Source organism: Sorex araneus, chromosome X (assembly GCF_027595985.1).
Source record: "Sorex araneus isolate mSorAra2 chromosome X, mSorAra2.pri, whole genome shotgun sequence".
NCBI classification, from domain to species: Eukaryota; Metazoa; Chordata; class Mammalia; order Eulipotyphla; family Soricidae; genus Sorex; species Sorex araneus.
This window is the reverse complement of record NC_073313.1, coordinates 181,421,808-181,440,534: the sequence shown is the minus strand read 5'-3', so window position 1 is coordinate 181,440,534 and position 18,727 is coordinate 181,421,808. Positions and strand designations below refer to the sequence as shown.

At 51.1% G+C, this 18,727-nt stretch overlaps 1 protein-coding gene across 1 annotated transcript in view; it reads left to right on the top strand.

The window, feature by feature from the left end:
* SCTR (secretin receptor) overlaps positions 1-18,727 on the top strand; it is a 70,308-nt gene that overhangs the window by 31,121 nt on the left and 20,460 nt on the right. The window contains exons 4-7 of the mRNA XM_055121236.1: positions 6,370-6,483; positions 9,381-9,487; positions 16,201-16,298; positions 17,633-17,762. Coding sequence (XP_054977211.1) covers positions 6,370-6,483; positions 9,381-9,487; positions 16,201-16,298; positions 17,633-17,762 — 449 coding nt within the window. The remainder of the gene's footprint in view (positions 1-6,369; positions 6,484-9,380; positions 9,488-16,200; positions 16,299-17,632; positions 17,763-18,727) is intronic.

Below are 18,727 nucleotides of genomic sequence, written 5' to 3'. Positions count from 1 at the left end.
CCATCACCCCTCGCCAGCAGCCACCCCACCCTGCTTCCTGCCAGCACCAGGCCGGGATCTCTGTGAGCCCAGCCTGATGTGACCTGGGGTGGGAAACCTGCCAGGCGCCCTGGCACCCTCCCCACTTCCTGGCTGACCCAACATGGTTCATCCGGCTTCACAGTCTGGAGCCAGGGCCCTGGACAGGCCAGCTGCAGAACCCAAATGCGCTGCACCAAAGTTCAGGAAGAGGCTGCAGCAGCTCCCCACTGTCAGGACGGAAAGCCCCACCAGCCTTCAGCAGTGATGGTGGTCCAGTCGGCAGGAAGGCAGGCAGGTGCTGTAAGCCCCGCCTCCTCTGTTTATTTACTTCCTTTTGTGGGGAGCCACACCGCCTGGTGCTCAGAGGCCACCCCCTGCACGGTGCTTGGGAGGCCAGGCAGGGCCAGAGATGAAATCGGGGCCTTCTACAGGCAAAGCCTGTGTTCAGCGCATCGAGCTCCATCCTGGGCCTCAAACCCTCGCTTCTCAAACATAAGCAGCCACATGCCTGAATGTGGGGGATGGAGTGGGGTTCACAACAAATAGTAGAAGGGTTCCCACACACTGTCACCACAAATTCACTCAGAATTTCCGAGGTGAGCTGTGTGATGAATCTGAGTGTCTCTGGCAGCACTAGAACATATTGCATTTCTTGAGCCCAGAGGGGTCATCAGGAGGAAAGGAGTTGTTACTTTTTTGTGAGGGGTGCTCCCAAGCACAGTTTAGGTAGTCTGGGGACCACAGTGATTCTCAACCGACCAACTGGGCCATGCATTCAGGGCAAGGAACAAGGACATGATACTGTTCGGGCCCCAGGATGCTGGGAATAACCTGAACACCCAGGGGTGCCCGTGGGCTTCCAGGCTGCACCCAGTGATGGCCAAGGAACCATACAATGCCAGGAATCAAACCCAGGTCGGGCATATGCCCAACACATACCTCCCTTGAAGGGGAGACCGTGTAAAAAGTGCTGCTCCAAACGAGGTGCCAGGACCCCAAGACCTGCAGAGCAGAAACAAGCCGGACCGTCCTCCAGACTCCAGCAGGGGCACAGCCGTGTCTCCAAACTGAATGACCTGTTGCTTACCTCATTGATGCTACTTCAGTTCTATTCCAGGCCCCCATTAAACCTGTCCCATGCAGTGATTTTATGAGGGAGAACCAGTAAAATGTTGTCTGTTTCATACACGGAATCAAAGTACCATTCATAGAAGCCCCTCCTTATGCCTCGCCCCCTCCCCGGGACACTGGAGCTCTATCAATCAGACCCTGCTTGGGCCCCATGAGCTATGGCCACAGCTGGCATCTGGTCCACCGGCCAGCCCAGCATGAATGGCGCCCCTGCCGGGGGAGGGAGGGGGGTCCATTGAGGTTTGATCAAGCCCCTCCTCTCTGGGCTTCACTCTGAGAGTCAAGCAGGTAGAGACTCAGGAATCTCCAAGAGATTCTTCCTTCCCACGCCCCTCCTGGGATGCAGAGTCTCAGATGCGCATTTCTTCCTGTCACCGTGCCCAGCACCACAGTCTGCCCTGCCTCTCCCAGGCGTGGCTCAAGGTCACAGCCCCAGTCTGGTGGACTCCTGGTGGGGACTCTCCCTCCAGTGCCCCAAACTTCCAGGGCTGCCTCCTGCCTGGCAAACAGACCCCACCTGCCTTCAGCCCCTCAACTCTCCTGCTCTGTTCCCCATGAGGCCTGCTTCCTCCACCTCCACCTCTAGCCCAGCCCGACTCCGCCTCCTGTGCTCCTCTCACTGCCCTGAACTGCTCCTGGCTAGGGGGTTCCCCTGGAGACAGGACAGCTGGGCAGATCCCACAAGGGGGTCCCAAGCTGCTGACCTGACAGTCCCCTCCATATCCTGTTTGTGTGATAGTAAGCTGTGTGTCACACAAACACACACACACACACACACACACACACACACACACTCACACATTTCCTATGTAGAGTGAGGCAAAGCCTGAGCCCCAGGCACTGCCATGGATAGAGTGAATAAGGGTGAAGCACAAGGTGATCCCTCTGGTGCCCAGCCAGAGCCAGAAGGCCAGCCCAGAACATGGACTGGAGAAGTCCCAGCGAAAGCCCGTGGGCCAGTGACAGCAACTCAGAAAGTCAGAGGTGCCTGCACTCATCCGCTCATCCATGAATCTGACACGTTTGCCGAGTGCCTGCCCCGCGTCCAACCCATTATTGGCACAGGCCCTATTTACACCCCTGTCGTCCAGGACTCTCTGTCCAGTGCAAGGAGGCGCTGAGGTGTGCTGTGGCTCACTGACCTCCCCTTGCTGCCCGCTGCCTGCCTGTCCCACTGGCTCAGATTGGATCTGGTGAGACCAGCCCAGCGGCAGTCTATGCTGTGGGGAGCAGTGGTACGATTCTCGTTCTGAAAACAGACTCTCGGCCTCAGGGTGGATTTAACTCTGGGGGCGGCCTCTGGAATGGGCCAGCTGATGTGCTTCTCCACCTTGGTTCTCTGCCCTGGTCGGTGGGAACCAGGTCTCAGGGGAACTCCAGGTCAGGGGATACATGGGACAAAAAGGTGACAAGGGGGCTGGAGCCATAGCACAGCAGGTTTGCCTTGCATGCAGCTGACCCGAGTTCGATTCCCAGCATCCTGAGCACCACCAGGAGTAATTCCTGAGTGCATGAGTCAGAAGCAACCCCTGTGCATCGCTGAGTGTGAAAAAAGAAGATGACAAGGATAGCTCGGTGCCCTGAACTTGGTTGGATTCATGTCTGGAGATACTTGCTCTGTGTGAAAGCCGGCAGTTTGCTCCCTGGATAATCCAAACACACCTGTCACACACCTGGTTCATAGCTCCTGAGCTGAAAGTCGTTTGGGCAGGCTGAGGACCCAGCCTGGCCCACCCACCCAGGCCTGGGGAAAGTCGAAGAGGGCCTGGACCAGATGTCTTGAGGGGGATGTGCTTCCCCCTACACTCACACAGGGGTGTATGAGTTCTTCCTCCTGGACAGCTGAGATGGAGGGATGTTCCCCTGGAAGAGCCAAAGAAGGATGCTAGGCAGGGGGGCTAGTGAAGCAGGGCTGGAATTCTGTTTGTCCAGCTGAAGGTGGGCTTTGGGGTTCTGTGTTCTTCAAACTGAATGACCTGCTGCTTACCTCATGGATGCCACTTCAGTTCTATTCCAGATCCCCCTCAAACCTGTCCCGTGCAGTGATTTTATGAGTGAGAACCAGTAAGATGTTGTCTCTCTTTCATACACGGAATCAAAGTACCATTCATAGAACATGGAGTGGCAAAATGAATTTACAAATAGATATAAAACTGGCTTATTGTCACGTACCATCGAAACAACATGAGCCAATATGCAACAAGCCTTAACACAATATTGTGTTTAAGTTTTATTCCAAACTAATCAAATCCAGCGGTGCAGATTAGTTTGTTGTATTTCATCTGGAGTTGTCTAGCCTGTGACAAGATTCTCTCTTGTATGGCTATCAATTATCCATGATATATACAGAGATTCACAATAACTCAAATCCCATCAAAAGTCAGGGGCCCATGTTGAATCAGTAACCTTTGTGTCCTGTGTTGAATCAGTTACACAGAAAACTATGCAGAGGTGTGCCTTGTTTTGTAATGGCAACAGCTAATATTCTTTGGATTCACTTCAGAGTCCCTTAGGAACACCAAAACTGCACCACAGATCTGGCTGTGAGCTTCCTAGCGGCCAAATGAAAAAAGGAAACTGCTTCAAGATTCAACATCTGTAAGGATATCCTCATTCGCTCTTAATTCAGCTTGTCATTGCATTGAGACCACGTCAAGCTGTTAGGATCTGTTAGTCTCAAGTTCTACCCATGCTGGGGCTGGAGCTCAGGAATCTCTTCCCAGGAGCCTTCTAGATTGTTTTGATGTTTGAGAATCCTGGGGCAAGAGGATCCCCTACCATTGCATTGGAATTGTCTGGAAAGGGTTAATGTCATCAAATAGAACAGTAACATCAGGGTTCTTGGGCTCAGTTGGGTTTATTTTGGTTGTTTGTTTGTTTGTTTGTTTGGGGGCCACACCAGGTGATACTCAGGGTTTACTCCTGGCTCTGCACTCAGGAATCACTCCTGGACCCTATGAGATGTTGGGGTTGAACCTGGGTCTGCTGCATGCAAGGCAAGTCTCCAACCCACTGTACTATGGCTCTGGCTCCAGTTGGGTATGTTTTGGAAGCTCTCAGGGAGTCAGAATATGCAGCCAGGATAGGGAGCTAGTGCCTAAGCTCTGCCCTGGTGAGGCTCCCCTGAGCCACCTTCCTTCCCTCCTCTGTGCCATTCACCTGGAGTCCTCACTACATGGCATTGGACATTTCTATTTCCTGATCTCAAGAGATCATGAGTGTCAGAGACGAAGCCTATTTTCCTCTCTTCTAAGTCTAGGTTGGGAATCCTTCAAATTGACACAAGACAGACGAACCGGGAAAAGATGAATTTCTTTCTTTCTTTCTTTCTTTCTTTCTTTCTTTCTTTCTTTCTTTCTTTCTTTCTTTCTTTCTTTCTTTCTTTCTTTCTTTCTTTCTTTTTTTTTTTTTTTGGTTTTTGGGTCACACCTGGCGATGCACAGGGGTTACTCCTGGCTCTGCACTCAGGAATTACTCCTGGCGGTGCTCAGGGGACCATATGGGATGCTGGGATTTGAACCCGGGTCAGCCGCGTGCAAGGCAAACGCCCTACCCGCTATGCTATCACTCCAGCCCCGAAAAGATGAATTTCATTGCCTACACACAGAGGTCCACAGAATAAGAAACCCTTATTCTAGTCAGAACCACGAGGTTGCATTATCTTTGGCAGGGCGGGAGATTTGGGCCACACCTCGTGGTGTTCAGGGCTTACTCCCGGCTCTGTGCTCAGGGGTCACTCCTGGTGGTGGCTGGGATGTAACCCAGTAGGTGTAATGCAGGTAATCTCCGTACTATCTCTAGGCCCAACACGGCGGCAGAAAGAGACGGGAAAGTGACTCAAGAGTAGAGCAATGTGTGAGGCCCAAGCAAGGTTTTGATCCTGACACCACCAAAAGAAAAAAAGAAAGAAAGAAAGAAAAAGAAAAGAAAACTGGGGGGGGGGAGGAAAGGGAAATAATTTTGAGGGGGGAAACAGAAACTAAGAATTTTTTCAGGGGCCAGAGAGATAGCTCAAAGGACTGAGCAAATGTGCTATATGCAGGAACCCTGAGTTTGATCCCTGGTATCGAATAGCCCCTGAACAAGTGTAGCCCCTCCCCATAAAAAATGCTCAGTGTTTTGCAAGTTATTTATTTTGGCTTTGAGGCCACACAGCAATGCTGAGGGCTGTTCCTGGCACTGGACTTGAGGCTGTTCTCAGTGGTGCTCAGGGGACCAAACAGTGCCAGGGTCCAAACAGGGCCTCCTGCATGCCAAGGATGCCCTCCAGACCTTTGAGATATCCCACCAATCTGAAAAATTTCCATTTAAAGAACAGTTTGGTAGGGGACTGGAGAGATCATGCAGTGGGTGAGGCACTTACTTACTTTGCACATGGCCGACCTGGGATTGATCCCCCGCATCCCCTATGGTCCCCTGAGTCACTTGGGAGTGACTCCTGAGGGCAGAGCCAGGCATGACCCTGGAGCATAATCATACATGGCCCAAAAATCAAAAAACAAGCAAACACAAAATTTGGTAGGGGCCGAAGGGATAGTATCGCACTTGGTCAACCTGGTTTAATCTCTGGTACCCTACCTGTCCCCCCAAGACCTGTAATGAATAATCCCTATGCTCAGAGTCAGGAGCAAGCTCTGAAGACCACCCAATGCGGACCCCAAACAAACTTACGGGTCCTAGGGCTCTGGGTTCATCCCCAACACAGTGAAAACTAAAAAAGAAAATTTTCAGGATTTATTTCCACATAAAAATGGACCTTGGGAGACAGACTGTCTCTCAGCTCCAAACAGGGAGAGATTTATGTCTTAATTTTTGTTTGCTTTTAGTTTTTTGGGCCACATCCGGCTGTGCTCAGGGCTTATTCCTGGCTCTGCACGCAGGGCCCTGGCAAGTCTCAGGGGACTTTATGTGGTACCAGGGATTGGATCCAGGTCAGCGACAATCAAGACCAGCACCCTACCCACAGTACTATCTCTCAATTTATGTCTTAATTTTTAGGGTGATGGATCATTTCCCGGGCATCATTCTGGGACTTGATGTTTCTCAGTTGTCTTCAACTTGAAAGCAGCATGCCAGGGGCACAGCTGGGGGTGGCCTGTTGCACCTTCGGGGTACTCTGGCAGGAAGGGTGTCCGGGCCGGTATGTGGGGGTGGGGGCAGGGGCAGGACACTGGGTCACATGCCACCCTGATCTGATGCTGTTACTCTTCCTGCCAGGCTGCAAGGGGCTGTGGGACAGGATGAGCTGCTGGCCGTCAGCTGCGGCAGGACAGATGGTGGAAGTGGAGTGCCCGAGGTTCCTCTGGCTGCTCACAGACAGAAGCAGAAATGGTAACCCCCTGCCTCCCCCCCCCACCACCACCACCATTGAAATCCTGGCCCAGAGGCTGTGGGTGCTCTCTGCATGGAGCCGGGGTTGGAAGTATGAGACCAGGGACAGTTCTCTGGGGCCAGGTGGAGCACGGAACGATGGAGGTGAGGAGGTCCTTGTAGAGGATTAGAAGGTCTTACCCAGAGAGGGTAAGAGGCAGTGAATTAGGGAAGTGATCAAAACGTGGGCTTGCTTCTCTTTATTCCATGCCCCTCCTTCCTCTCATGTTCTTGTGCCATTAGCAACCAGGTCTCCTGCTCCAGCCCCTGGGCCTGGGTACCACCTTGGCTTCTCCTGCCTTTGAGAACCTGGCTCCCTCTGTTCACTCAGCCAGATCCTGCAAATCTGCTGTTTCCTCCCCAGAAGTCCTTGTTCTCCTGGGTGTAGGAGTGGTGTCTCCTGCCCTAGGAAAGCTCCAGTTTACAAGGACTCTCTTAATTTCAAGCAGGAAAGTGAGGAGGTGGTCTTAGAAGGGGAAGGAGCACTGATATAAGCTCTATTAGGTGCCTAGAGTTTTATAGACATGGATGCACGTGGTCATCACAAAATCCCTGCAAACCACAAAATGGGGCTGGAGCCATACTACAGAGGGTAGGGCTGAACCTTGCATGTGGCCGACCCACGTTCAATCCCCAACATCCCATATGGTCCCCCAAGCCCTGATAAGAGTGATCCCTGAGCTCAGAGCCAGGCATCATCCTGAACATTACCAGGTGTGGTCCAGAAGCAAAATAACCAGAACAGGCTCCCCGACGGGGTTCTATAAACTCATATCAACAGTGATTTAGGGGTGAGGCACCTACCACCAATCACAACCCGTGGTGGAGAGCTCAGGCCTCCAGCCCAGAATCTTCTGACTTCAGAACCTGTGCTGGTCCTCTGGGTGGTAGTCTAGGTCTGTCTGTGGCTGCATGTGGAGGTGACATTGGATGCAGGCGAAAGAGTTTCCTGGTTATCCTTTATCCTTTGGCTCCTGCCCTAAGCAGTCTACACCCTGGTACAGCTGCTCCCTTCTTCACATATAACGCTGTCTGTAGCACTGTAATCCTGTTGTTCATTGATTTGCTCGAGCGAGTACCAGTAATGTCTCCATTGTGAGACTTGTTACTGTTTTGGGCATATCGAATACTCCATGGGTAGCTTGCCAGACTCTGCTGTGTGGGCGGGATACTCTTGGTAGCCTCTTGAGAGGCACAGAGGAATCGAACCCCAATTGGCCGTGTGCAAGGCAAACGCCCTACCCGCTGTGCTATCGCTCCAGAACTGCTTCCTGGTGAGCCTTTCACAAGAATGAACCAAAACCCACACTGTTTATTCCTGATCTCCCTCCCCACCGCCCCCTTGTAAAGCCAGCCAAGGAAAGGGGAACCACGGAAGCCAAGAGCCTGACGTTCTCTCCCAGCTCGCCCTGGCAGCCTTCCTTGAGCCAGAACCTCTGCCCTTCTGCAGAGGGACTCGACAGAGCCCTGTCCATGGCCACGTCCCTCCCCTAACAATTTCTTGGCCACACTACTAACTAGAAGCCCAACGCCTCCTTCTCGAGCCCCACCCACTCTCCTGGGGTTGCCCAAGACCCACTAGGGGTGACCCTGAGGGCCCTGTTCTCTCTCTGCAAGTCATCTGGGTGCTGCTTCTCCCGCTGTCATTTCCTCCTACTACCACACGAGGTCGCTGTGGAACCGAAGGGCTGGCGCGCCTGCACTTTGGCACGGAGCTCCTCCTGCAGGCGGGGTCCGGGACACTGGCGCCCCCTGTGGCGGACAGGCTCATCTCCACCGCGCCCCCAAGGCCAGATGGAGGAGGTGGGACCACTTTTCATCCCCAGTTTGCAGTAGGGAGTCCTAACCCCACTACTGTCTGAGTATCAGTGAGAGCTTTAGGGCGACTCTCCCCCAAACTGCAGCTTAGTACACACCCCGAGATGCTATCTGCCTTTCTAGAGCATCCCGCTCTCTGCGAACGCTGAGTGACCCTGAGCCCGAGTCTGGGAGGCTCCATCCTCCATCCTGGAGCCTGGGAGCTTGAGCGGAACCATCCCTGGGTGCTGTAGGCAGCAGTGATGCGAGGGTCCCTGGTGCGGTGGGCTGGTGAGGAGCAGACACTGGAGGGGTCTGGAAACCATGACAAGTGTCAGCGCCCCCATCCCTGGCTACCGTGCAGTGAAGCATGGGGGTGAGGGGTGGGGGTGAGTGGGTGAGGCCAGAGGGGCCGCATGAAGGAGGCAATGAGTGCTCGGAGGCTGAGGGTTGGGGATTTGTGCCCAGCCAGAGTCATCAGCGGGTATCAGTGGGTCTTTCTGTTTCTGCCTCACATGTGCATACACACAGACACAAACACACAGAGACACATAAATACACACATATACACACGTATATAAATATACACATACACAGAAGTTCTCACAAATGCTCATAAAACACGTACACAGATGCACCCAACACACCCTCCAAACACACAAATACACACATGTACACATAAATACACACACATACACAAATATAACCAAGTACACACAAACATGCATATATATACACAAATACATTCTGAAAAACACATATACAAAATCACCTAAACACACACCCCCAAACACACAAATAGACACACAAACACATGCAGACACACACAGACATGCATGAGCATCCCATGTTCTGTGTTTCTCAGCTCCTCTGTCCTCCCCACAGCTTCTCCCACCTCTTTCCCTGGCTCTCTCTGTCTTCTAGGATCAGCAGGGCCAGTGGAGACTGTGTGTGGATTAGAGAAAAGTGGGGGGCGGACTGACAGGAAGTTCTAGGCTAAGGCACGGCTGAGGGCACCCAGGAGACCCACCACTCACCTCCAGGATGTTGGACACCTACAGGTTCCATCTTTCGAAACTGCACTCCAGACGGCTGGTCAGAAACTTTCCCCAGGCCTGACCTGGCCTGTGGGATCAACATGAACAACTCGTCCAACAACGAGAAGCGGGTAAGCCTCGCTCCGCGTGCAGACCACAAGGCCCAGTGTGCAGAGGGTGACCGGTGCCACCCCGCTGCCCTCTCTGGGCATCCACAGGGGCTTGAGCACTGCTCCATTAAAAGGGGATTGGGGGGGGGGAAGCAGGGAAGCAGGTGACTGCCTTCCAGGGCTTGTCAGCCAGCCGTGGAACACACAAGCTATTCGGCTCTGGCCTTAGTGGGGTGCTTTCAGTAATGGATCCCAGTAAGGCCCGGCCCCGTGGGTACCCTTGGTCTCTAAGGGTGTGGCGGGTGGGCTCCAGCCTGCAGACCCCTCTCTGTCATTGACTTCCACGATGGCAGGAGACTAGTGTGTGAAATCACGTTTGTAAGATTCATCCAGTGAAGAGGGAAGCTTCTCAGGATGTGGGGCCAGGCAGAGGACCAAAGGATGCTTTAGGAGCGCGGTGACCTCCACTGTGGCTCACTGTGGAGCGCTTGCCTGCACATGGGAGGCGTTTGGTTCCCACCCCTTTGCACCACCAAGAATAAAGAAGACAGACGAACGGATCAAGAAACTATGGTACATGTACATAATGGAATACTACACAGCTGTTAGGAAAAATGAGGTCATGAAATTTGCCTATAAATAAAAGGATGGACTTGGAGACTATCATGCGGAGTGAAATGAGTCAGAAGGAGAGGGACAGATATAGAATGACTGCATTCTTTTGTGGGATATTAAAAAAACGTATGAAACTAATATCCAAGGCCAGGGAAAACAGAGACCAGGAGGACTATTCAGTGATTGGGAAGTACCACAAGGGTGTGGGTGATGGAGAGTAGTTGAGATAGAGGAGGGTCCATTATGACAATACTAATTGGAAATGATCACTCTGAACAAGAACTGAGTGACGAAAGCAGGTGAAGGGATATGTGATAACTGGTCAGCATCTGTATTGCAAACCATAATGCCTAACATGAGAGAGGGAAGGGGGGGGGGCAGGTGCCTGCCGTAGAGGCAGGCTGGGGTGGGGGATAGCTTGAAGGAGTGGGAGAGAAATTGGGTACACTGGTGCTGGGAAATTACACTGATGAGGGATGGGTGTTGGGACACTGTGTGACTACAATGCATCTATGTCATGGTGATTCAATTTTTTTAAAAAAGAGGACACTGTGGACTACAAGAAACAAGTGTTTCTGTCTGGCTTCATAAACACGGCACACACAATGGGGTTGCGGTGCAAACTGTGTGTGAGGTGCACAGACAACACATCATAGACCAGATGGCAGCATTGGCCTTTGCGAGTGGCCTTGCCCTACCCGTGTGGCCAGGAGGAGGGGTGACCTGTCCTCCCACCACTCCCTCCTAGAAGCCCACGGGCATTGCTGCCCAGTGTCCCAGTAAACCTGTCATTTTGTGTATTTTTATTTGGGGGGGCCACACATGGTGGTGCTTAGGGCTTATACCTGACCGGGCTTGGGGACCATGTGTGGTGCCTGAGATCAAGTCTGATCAGCTGCACGCGAGGCAAGTGCTCGGCCCTATTTGCTATCTCTCTGGCCCTTAGCAAGCCTGGTTTTATATCTCACTGGACAAAGTGGCCGCAGCCTGTCCCCACCCCTCTCCTGTATGACTGCCTCAGGCCAGCAGTACTCAAACTTTTTGACCTAAGGACCCTTTTACACTGAAGAATTGTTCTGGATCCTGTAGAACTTTTCTTTCCTGAGTCTGGTGTGGCAGAGGTCCACGTGACAACTGTTGGCTTAGCCTAATCAGCCAGGAATGAATGGACCCTGGGCAGTGGTGGGATGCAAACTGAAATCCCCACACAAGGGGCTCGGATTCCCCAAAGAAGAAAGCAAAATTCTACACATACTTCAGAAACTTAATGGCCAGAAAAATCATGGATAGGAAACCTGCCTTGACTTCAACTCACATTAAACAAAAACAAACAAGAAACCTTGTTGTTCTTAATTTTAAGACTGGAAGAGATTCAGGGCCAGAGACAGTACAGTGAGTAAGATGCTTGCCTTGCACACAGCCAACCAGGCTTCAATTTCAGGCATCCCATATGGTCCTCCTAGCACTACCACCAGGAAGCCAAGAATAACCCACAGCAAAAAAAAAAAAAAAGATGGAAAGAGTCTCCAGATCATAAGTCCATAGGTGATACACTGTCTTAAATTTTAAGATTTAAGGGCTAGGGTAATAGTACAGCAGGTAGGGCTCTTTCCTGGCACTTGGCCAACTAGCGTTCAATACCCAGCATCCCATATGGTCTCCGAACACTGCCAGGAATAGTCAGGAGTAACTTCTGAGTGCAGAGCCAGGAGTACCACCGGCTGTGGCCCATTACTTCCTCCTCTTCCTCTTCCTACTTCCTCTTCCTTCTCCTACTTCTCTCTCCTCCTCCCCTTTCCTCATCCTCCTCCTTCTTCTGCCTTCTTTATTCAACTTCCTTCCTTAGCACACCCTTTTTCCATTATTGAGCAAAGCCAACAGTGGAGTCAGACTGGTAGGAAAACCAGGCAAAGTTGCCACTCTGCCACAAAGTAGAGATTCAAACAGTTACATAGAGCAGAGCTTGATCACTTTTGGCCAACCTGGCCACCTCCTTCGTTAGCAGTTATCTCTTTCTTGAATCAGAGCCATAGCTAGAACCAGTGCTGGGCGCTACAAATTGCAAAAGAGACTGTGTATGGTCCCAGAGACTAAAATATTTACTCTGTCCCTTTATGGGAAAAGTCCACTGACCCCTGATCTAGATGGAGTAGGTGGTGTCGTCAGGAGACACAGCCGAACAAGGCAGCAGAATCCAGGTAAGATAACAAGGAAGTTTCTGGAAGCAATTTCCTCTGGGACATGGGGCTCTGTTGTGGCTGGGGGTTGGGGGGGCTGGAGCATTAAGACCTCAGGCCTCTTGGCAAGAGGACCCGGTAACAGACCTAAAAAGACATAGGAACAGGGCAGGGTGCAGGCACACTGGCCAGGGTCTACAGGGCTCCCGCAGCTCAGCAATCGGACAGCAAAGTGACACATGCCAGGCTTGCCCTCTGCCATCCCTCCTGCTGCCACAGCCCTTCCACACCTGCCTCTGCAAGGAGGGCTTTGAAACGGGGGTCCCAGGGGAGACGCGCACCCCCAGCTCTGGACTTCACCTCCTGTGGCAAGATCCTAGCTGGCATGTGGGTCTTCCAGTGTAGATACGTCCCTCAGCTCTCAGATGCGTCCAAACCCAGAACACTGCACTCATGTAGCTGATTGCTCTTTTATTATTATTATTATTATTATTATTACTATTTTTATTATTATTTCATAATTAAGCCTCCAATTTGATTCTGAAGTTGTTTCTTTTTATTCTTTTTTATTGAATCACCATGAGATATTCACACAAAGCTTTCATAATCAGTTTTAGTCACACAATGTTCTAACACCCATCCCTCCATCAGTGTACAGTTCCCACCACCAATGTCCTCCATATCCCTCCTGCCCCCACCTGATGCAGGGATAAACAGACTCTTCTTCATTGTTGCTGGGAATGCTGATGTTTTGGGGAAACAATATGAGCACTCCTCTAGAAACTAGAAATGGAACTTCCATATGACCCAGCAATACCACTTCTGGGAATATACCCCCAAGTTGCAAAAACACAGGGCAGAAATGACATCTACACCTGTATGTTCATGCAGCACTGTTCACAATAGCCAGAATCTGGAAGCTGATTGCTCTTTTGACGGTCCTCCTTTTCTTCCCAGGAGGCAGCCCTGGCTTCTGGGTTTTTCCTCATGTCCTTTGGGAACAGGTCAATCACCTGGCACTCACCCTGGCACCAGGGTGCAGGTGACCTCCTGGCTCCAGTACATTTTAGGTCACTCTTGAGTCAAATCCGCCTTTCCCCCTGCTGCTCATCCATCCCTGTCTCAATACTTCCAATACTTTTTTCTCTCTTTTTGGCTTTTTGGACCACGCCCAGCAGTGCTTACTCCTGGCTCAGGAATCAGTCCTGGCTGATTCAGGGACCATATGATATTCTGGGGACCAAACCTGGGCTGTCTGCGTGCAAGGCAAGCACCCTGCCTGCTGTACTGTCAATTCAGCCCATCTAAATGCAGTTTCTCTTTGGGACGGAGGAGGGGAGGGGGATTCATGTTTACCAGGAGCCTCCCCCTCCTGCTGGGAGTCATCAGGGCCTACCTCAGCAGTGCAAAGGAGACCATGAGAAGCCAGGGATCGCACTTGGGGCCCTACACATGCTACCAGGTACTCTGGCTGTTTGGATCCTTCCCCAAACTAATGCCAATACTTTTCTTCTCAAAACTTGCCTGTTTGCTTGTAGCCCTCTGCTTAAACAGGAACCCGCTGTTTTCATGTGCTCTTCAGATGACACAATCTTGCTCCTCCGGAAATACTCCAGTTTATGAATGTGCCTCTTCAAATCACATGCCCGGACTGGCCAAAGCACCGCACATTCCAGGGCAGCCTGCTGCTCGGGGCACTGTTTCCTGTAACTGAGAACAGCCCTGCTTTCTTTGGCAGCTGCCTCCTCCCTTGCTTTTTGTGCCACGGTCTCAGCCCACTGACCCTCGTGGGAGGGTGGGTGATGAAGGGGTGAGGCGTGAAGGTGGGGAAAGTGACCTGCACCTTTGAAGCTCCAGCCCTTCCTTGTCCTTTGCTGGACATGTGGGTATTTTTCACCACAGAGTTCTCTGATAAACATCTTCATATGTAAATATGCTTTTATATGTGTGCTTATTTCTTAATATGAATTCAAAATGGGCTGGAGAGATAGTGGAGTAAGATACTTCCCTTGTACACAGTTGACCCCCAGATTTGAGCCCCTGCCCCCCCCCATGGTCCTTGGAGCACCCCCTACAATTAGAGTGATCCTTAAGCACAGAGGCAGAGATTGGCCCTAAGTATTGCAAGGTGTAGCCCCAAAATAAAAAAAAAAAACTCATAGAGGTAGAAGGAAAGACCAAAAAAAAAAGTGCATTTTTTCAAAGATTGTTGATCCATACTACTTTCCAGAAAGATTGAATAATGAAAGTTTTATTTTCATTATAAGCTTCTCTACTTTTAAAGATTTGTTCATCTGGTTGATAAAGCTAAGATATAACATTATACTTGTCACTTTCTTGATTATTTTTTTTAATTTTTTTTTTTTTTGCTATTTTGATCACACCCAGCCATGCACAGAGGTTACTCCTTACTTTGAACTCATAAATTACTCCTGGCGGTGCGTGGGGGACCATATGGATGCTGGGGATCAAACCCGGGTCAGCCGCATGCAAGGCAAACACCCTACCCACTGTGCTATTGCTCCAGCCCCTGTGCAACAATCTTAAAAATAATCGAGTGGGGAAGGCGCTGGAGTGATAGTACAGCCAGTAGGGCATTTGCCTTGCACGCAGCCAATCCGGGTTCGATTCCCAGCATCCCATATGGTCCCCTGAGTACTGCCAGGAGTAATTCCTGAGTGCATGAGCCAGGAGTGACCCCTGTGCATTGCTGGGTGGGACCCAAAAAGCAAAAAAAAAAAAAAAAAAAAAAGATTGTTGTACAGTTTATATTTGGAATCTAAGAACTGTAGGTCTTCACGTTTATCTATCTATATCACACACAGTAGTGTTTCCCTAGTTACTCCAGTCCACTGAGAGCTTTTGGTGCCCTAGATGAGACTGTCTTATGAAATGATCCTAACCAAAGTCCTGCCACTCATCCCTACAGACAGGAGCGCAGCGCCTGGATTAGGGCACATGAAGGTTCAGTTCCCTGTATTCCTGCCCAGACAAACACTCAGAGCCTTCCAGTAAGGCTTCCGGGAGTCTTACTTAGGAAGGACTCTGACCTGGGGACTGAGGATAGTATAGCCTTGTAGGGCACTTGCCTTGCATGTGGCTGAACTGGGTTCAATTCCCAGCAGCCCACGGTTCTCTGAGTCCCACCAGGAATGACCTCTGAGCACTGATCCAGGAGTAATCCCTGAGCACTGCTGGGTATGACACAAAAAAAAAAAAAACAAAAAAGAAGGACTTTGATGAACCAGAGCATGTCAGTTGCACAAGCTGGAGAAGGATTAAAGTTGAGGACCAGTTGGTGCTGAGGAGGCCTGTTCGGAGAGAGAGGGCCAAAGACCTGTGTGAGTTGGCAGGCTTCTCTACCTCTTTGTGACTTCTACCAGTCTAGTGATTAGTTTAAAATAACAACAGGGGGGCTGGAGCGACAGTACAGTGGGCCAGTCACTTGCCGTGCATGAAGCTGATCCAGGATCAATCCCTGGCTCCCCCATGGTCCCCTGAGCCTGCCAGGAGTGATGCCTGAACACAGAACCAGGAGTAAGCACTGAGCACATCTGAAAACCAAATAATTACGGTAATAACAATAGGCCTTACAGACAAATTCAACTTAAGTGACCTTCAAAGCAGTGAAAGGGACTTGTCCATGGAAGTTAGGAGGTCATAGATTTTTGTTACATGTGAGAAAGCAACGATGTACTGTTTCATGCTGCTGTATGTCGAATGACTTCCAGAGACACAGTGAGCTCCTGGTGCCGGGAGGTATTCGCGCAAAGGCCTGAATTCTGAGGGATCGGAAAGGACCCCACACAGGGGCTGGGTGTTTGACTTGGCATCAGATGATCCCTTGGAGCTTTTCCAAGCCAAGATGCCAAGCTTGAAGCAGAAAAGGCGCGCTAGAGCCCTGGGTGGGCGGGGCCGCTGCATGCCTTTCTCTCTCTGCAGCACAAGTTCCTGCTGAAGCTGAAGGTCATGTACACCGTGGGCTACAGCTCCTCACTGGTGGTGCTCCTGATTGCGCTCAGCATCCTCTGCGCTTTCCGGTGAGAACTCGCTGCCGTCCTTCCATCTCCCCTGCTGCCCAGACTCAGGCCTCGTCGCATTGCTCGGTACCCGGCAAGGAAGGTTTGAGCATTGCCTCTCGATCTAAAGCTTACTTGGGGCAAAACATGGAAGTACCCAGGACCTTGTTTGTTCTTTTAGTCTGCGCCTTATGAGCATTACTAAGAACTTCTTGTACCCGTTGCTTGACATATATGTTTGTTAACTTTCACACAATAGTATGAGCTATCATTACCCCTATTTTACAGATGTATTACCCAGTCTCTTGATTGCAAGAAACAAAAATTCACCTGAAAAGAACATAAGAAAAAACAAAGGTGACCTTCCCCACGTAATGGATAAGTTCAGAGACTCTAGATTTAAGTGTAGATGGTCCTAAGGGCTCAAGGAAGCAGTTTTATCCCCTGCCCCCCCCCCAGCCCCCATCTCTTCACTCTGCTTAGCCTCTTCTGAAGTCAGGCTTTTGGCAGTAGTGCCAGAGGTAGCCACCACTGGCACCTGCTGGGGTACAGTCCTTTGGTGCAGTAGTATCAGGGCAAAGAGGGTTTCCAATTTGTTGCAGTGAAATTCCTGGGGAAAGTTCTCATAGGGCTGGCTGGGTTTCTTGACAACTCAGCAGCTCCGAGCGTGCTAATTGGTCAGAGCTGCCAAACATGTGTCACAATCCTTATCTGCGAGCTAGGAAGCTTTCTTCTGGTGGCAGAGGAAGAAAGCAAGTAATAGACTTCAGTCTTCTATGACAGACACAGACCCCAACTTTGGGACAGGGAAAGGTCATCGAGCTAGTATGTGGCCGAGCGCGAGTTGAGTTTCTCCCCCAGTCTGTATTCTGTGTTGCTCCCAACTCCCCGTTTGGCTGCCTGCCTCCTGCCCCATCCTAAACAATTCCAGGCACTGGAGAAAATGGGAAGTCACGATGGAATAAAACATTGTCACTATGACCCCAACTTCTCTTTTTTAATTGCAGGATGAGTTAAAGTAGTCTGTGCGTCTGGGGGCCTGGGTTCTCATTCATGGTCCGCTAACAGAGTATCAGGGAGCTGTGTCATCCACAAAGAGCCATTATCCCAGGGCCAAAGAGATAGTACAGTGGACAGGGCACTTGCCTTGCATGCTGCTGATCTGGGTTCAATCCCTGGCACTCATATGGTCCCCTGAGCCCATCAGGAATGATCCCTGAGCACAGAACCAGGAGTGAGCCCTGAGCACCATTGGTTGCACCCCCCCCAAAAAAAATCCAATGCACTGGGAGAGCAGTGGGCCTGGCCACAAATCAGCCCCTCCCTCTGCTTTGGCCCCTATTCTCTCCCTCTAGGAGGCTCCACTGCACCCGCAACTACATCCACATGCACCTGTTTGTGTCCTTCATCCTGCGTGCCCTGTCCAACTTCATCAAGGACGCCGTGCTCTTCTCCGATGATGACACCCACTGCGATGTTCACACGGTAACAGGCCAGCCTGTCTAATTTAGTCTAACTGGGGAGCAGGTAGTAGCCCCATTGTCCTTCCCATAAGCCCTTACTAAGGTGTGCTTAGCACCCAGGATTCAGGGGGCACAGCGAGGGCGGAACCATGAAGTTCTGTGAGTCTTCTGTGTCCCCGCATGTGAACTGGGTCATGGATTAGAACAGTTTGCACAGAAGCTCAGGGAGGGGGGCGTAGTGCAGCTTTCTGTGTCCAGGAGCGGATCAGCTCCCCTAGGAATTAGATGCACAGCAAAGCCCCCTCTCCCCACTCCTGCCAAGTCTCTGCTGTAGACAGATGGCCAAATTAAGAGAGGGCTGGGGTTGGTTGTAGACAGAGAAGGGTGAGCATATGTCAGTGTGTCTGCATAAAACAATCATGTTTTGTTAACTGGAACCCACGTTCTCCTGAATGCTCAGATGAATGCTGATTCAGTGCAGAATTACTCTGTGTATCAGTTGGGAATCTGGTTGGCCATACCTAACCAAGAAGCTCTCCAGCAGGGGCTTAAACAGATGGGGATGTTTCCCACGTGATCTGTTCGTGGATGAGCAATCCAAAGAGCCCACAGTTGCCCCAGGTTGCCACAAAGGGCCAGTCATTGTCCCTCTCTCTGCTCTGTTATTATGGCTACTGCAACTCTCGACTTCACGTCCTGGTCCAGAAAAGAGGGAATACAGTCAAGATCAAACTCACACCCCTCCCCCACACCACACACACAGTTTGCGTTTAGATCTGGGAAAGAAACATGCATCCCTCTTCAGCCTCTCCTCCAGTCCCCCCTCGCATCTAAAACGTTATCATGTGACCACGCATGAGTGCAAAGGAAACTGGGAGACTGGAGTCTTTTTTTTTTCTTTTCGGGTCACACCTGGCGATGCACAGGGATTACTCCTGGCTCTGCACTCAGGAATTACTCCTGGTGGAGCTCGGGGGACCATATGGG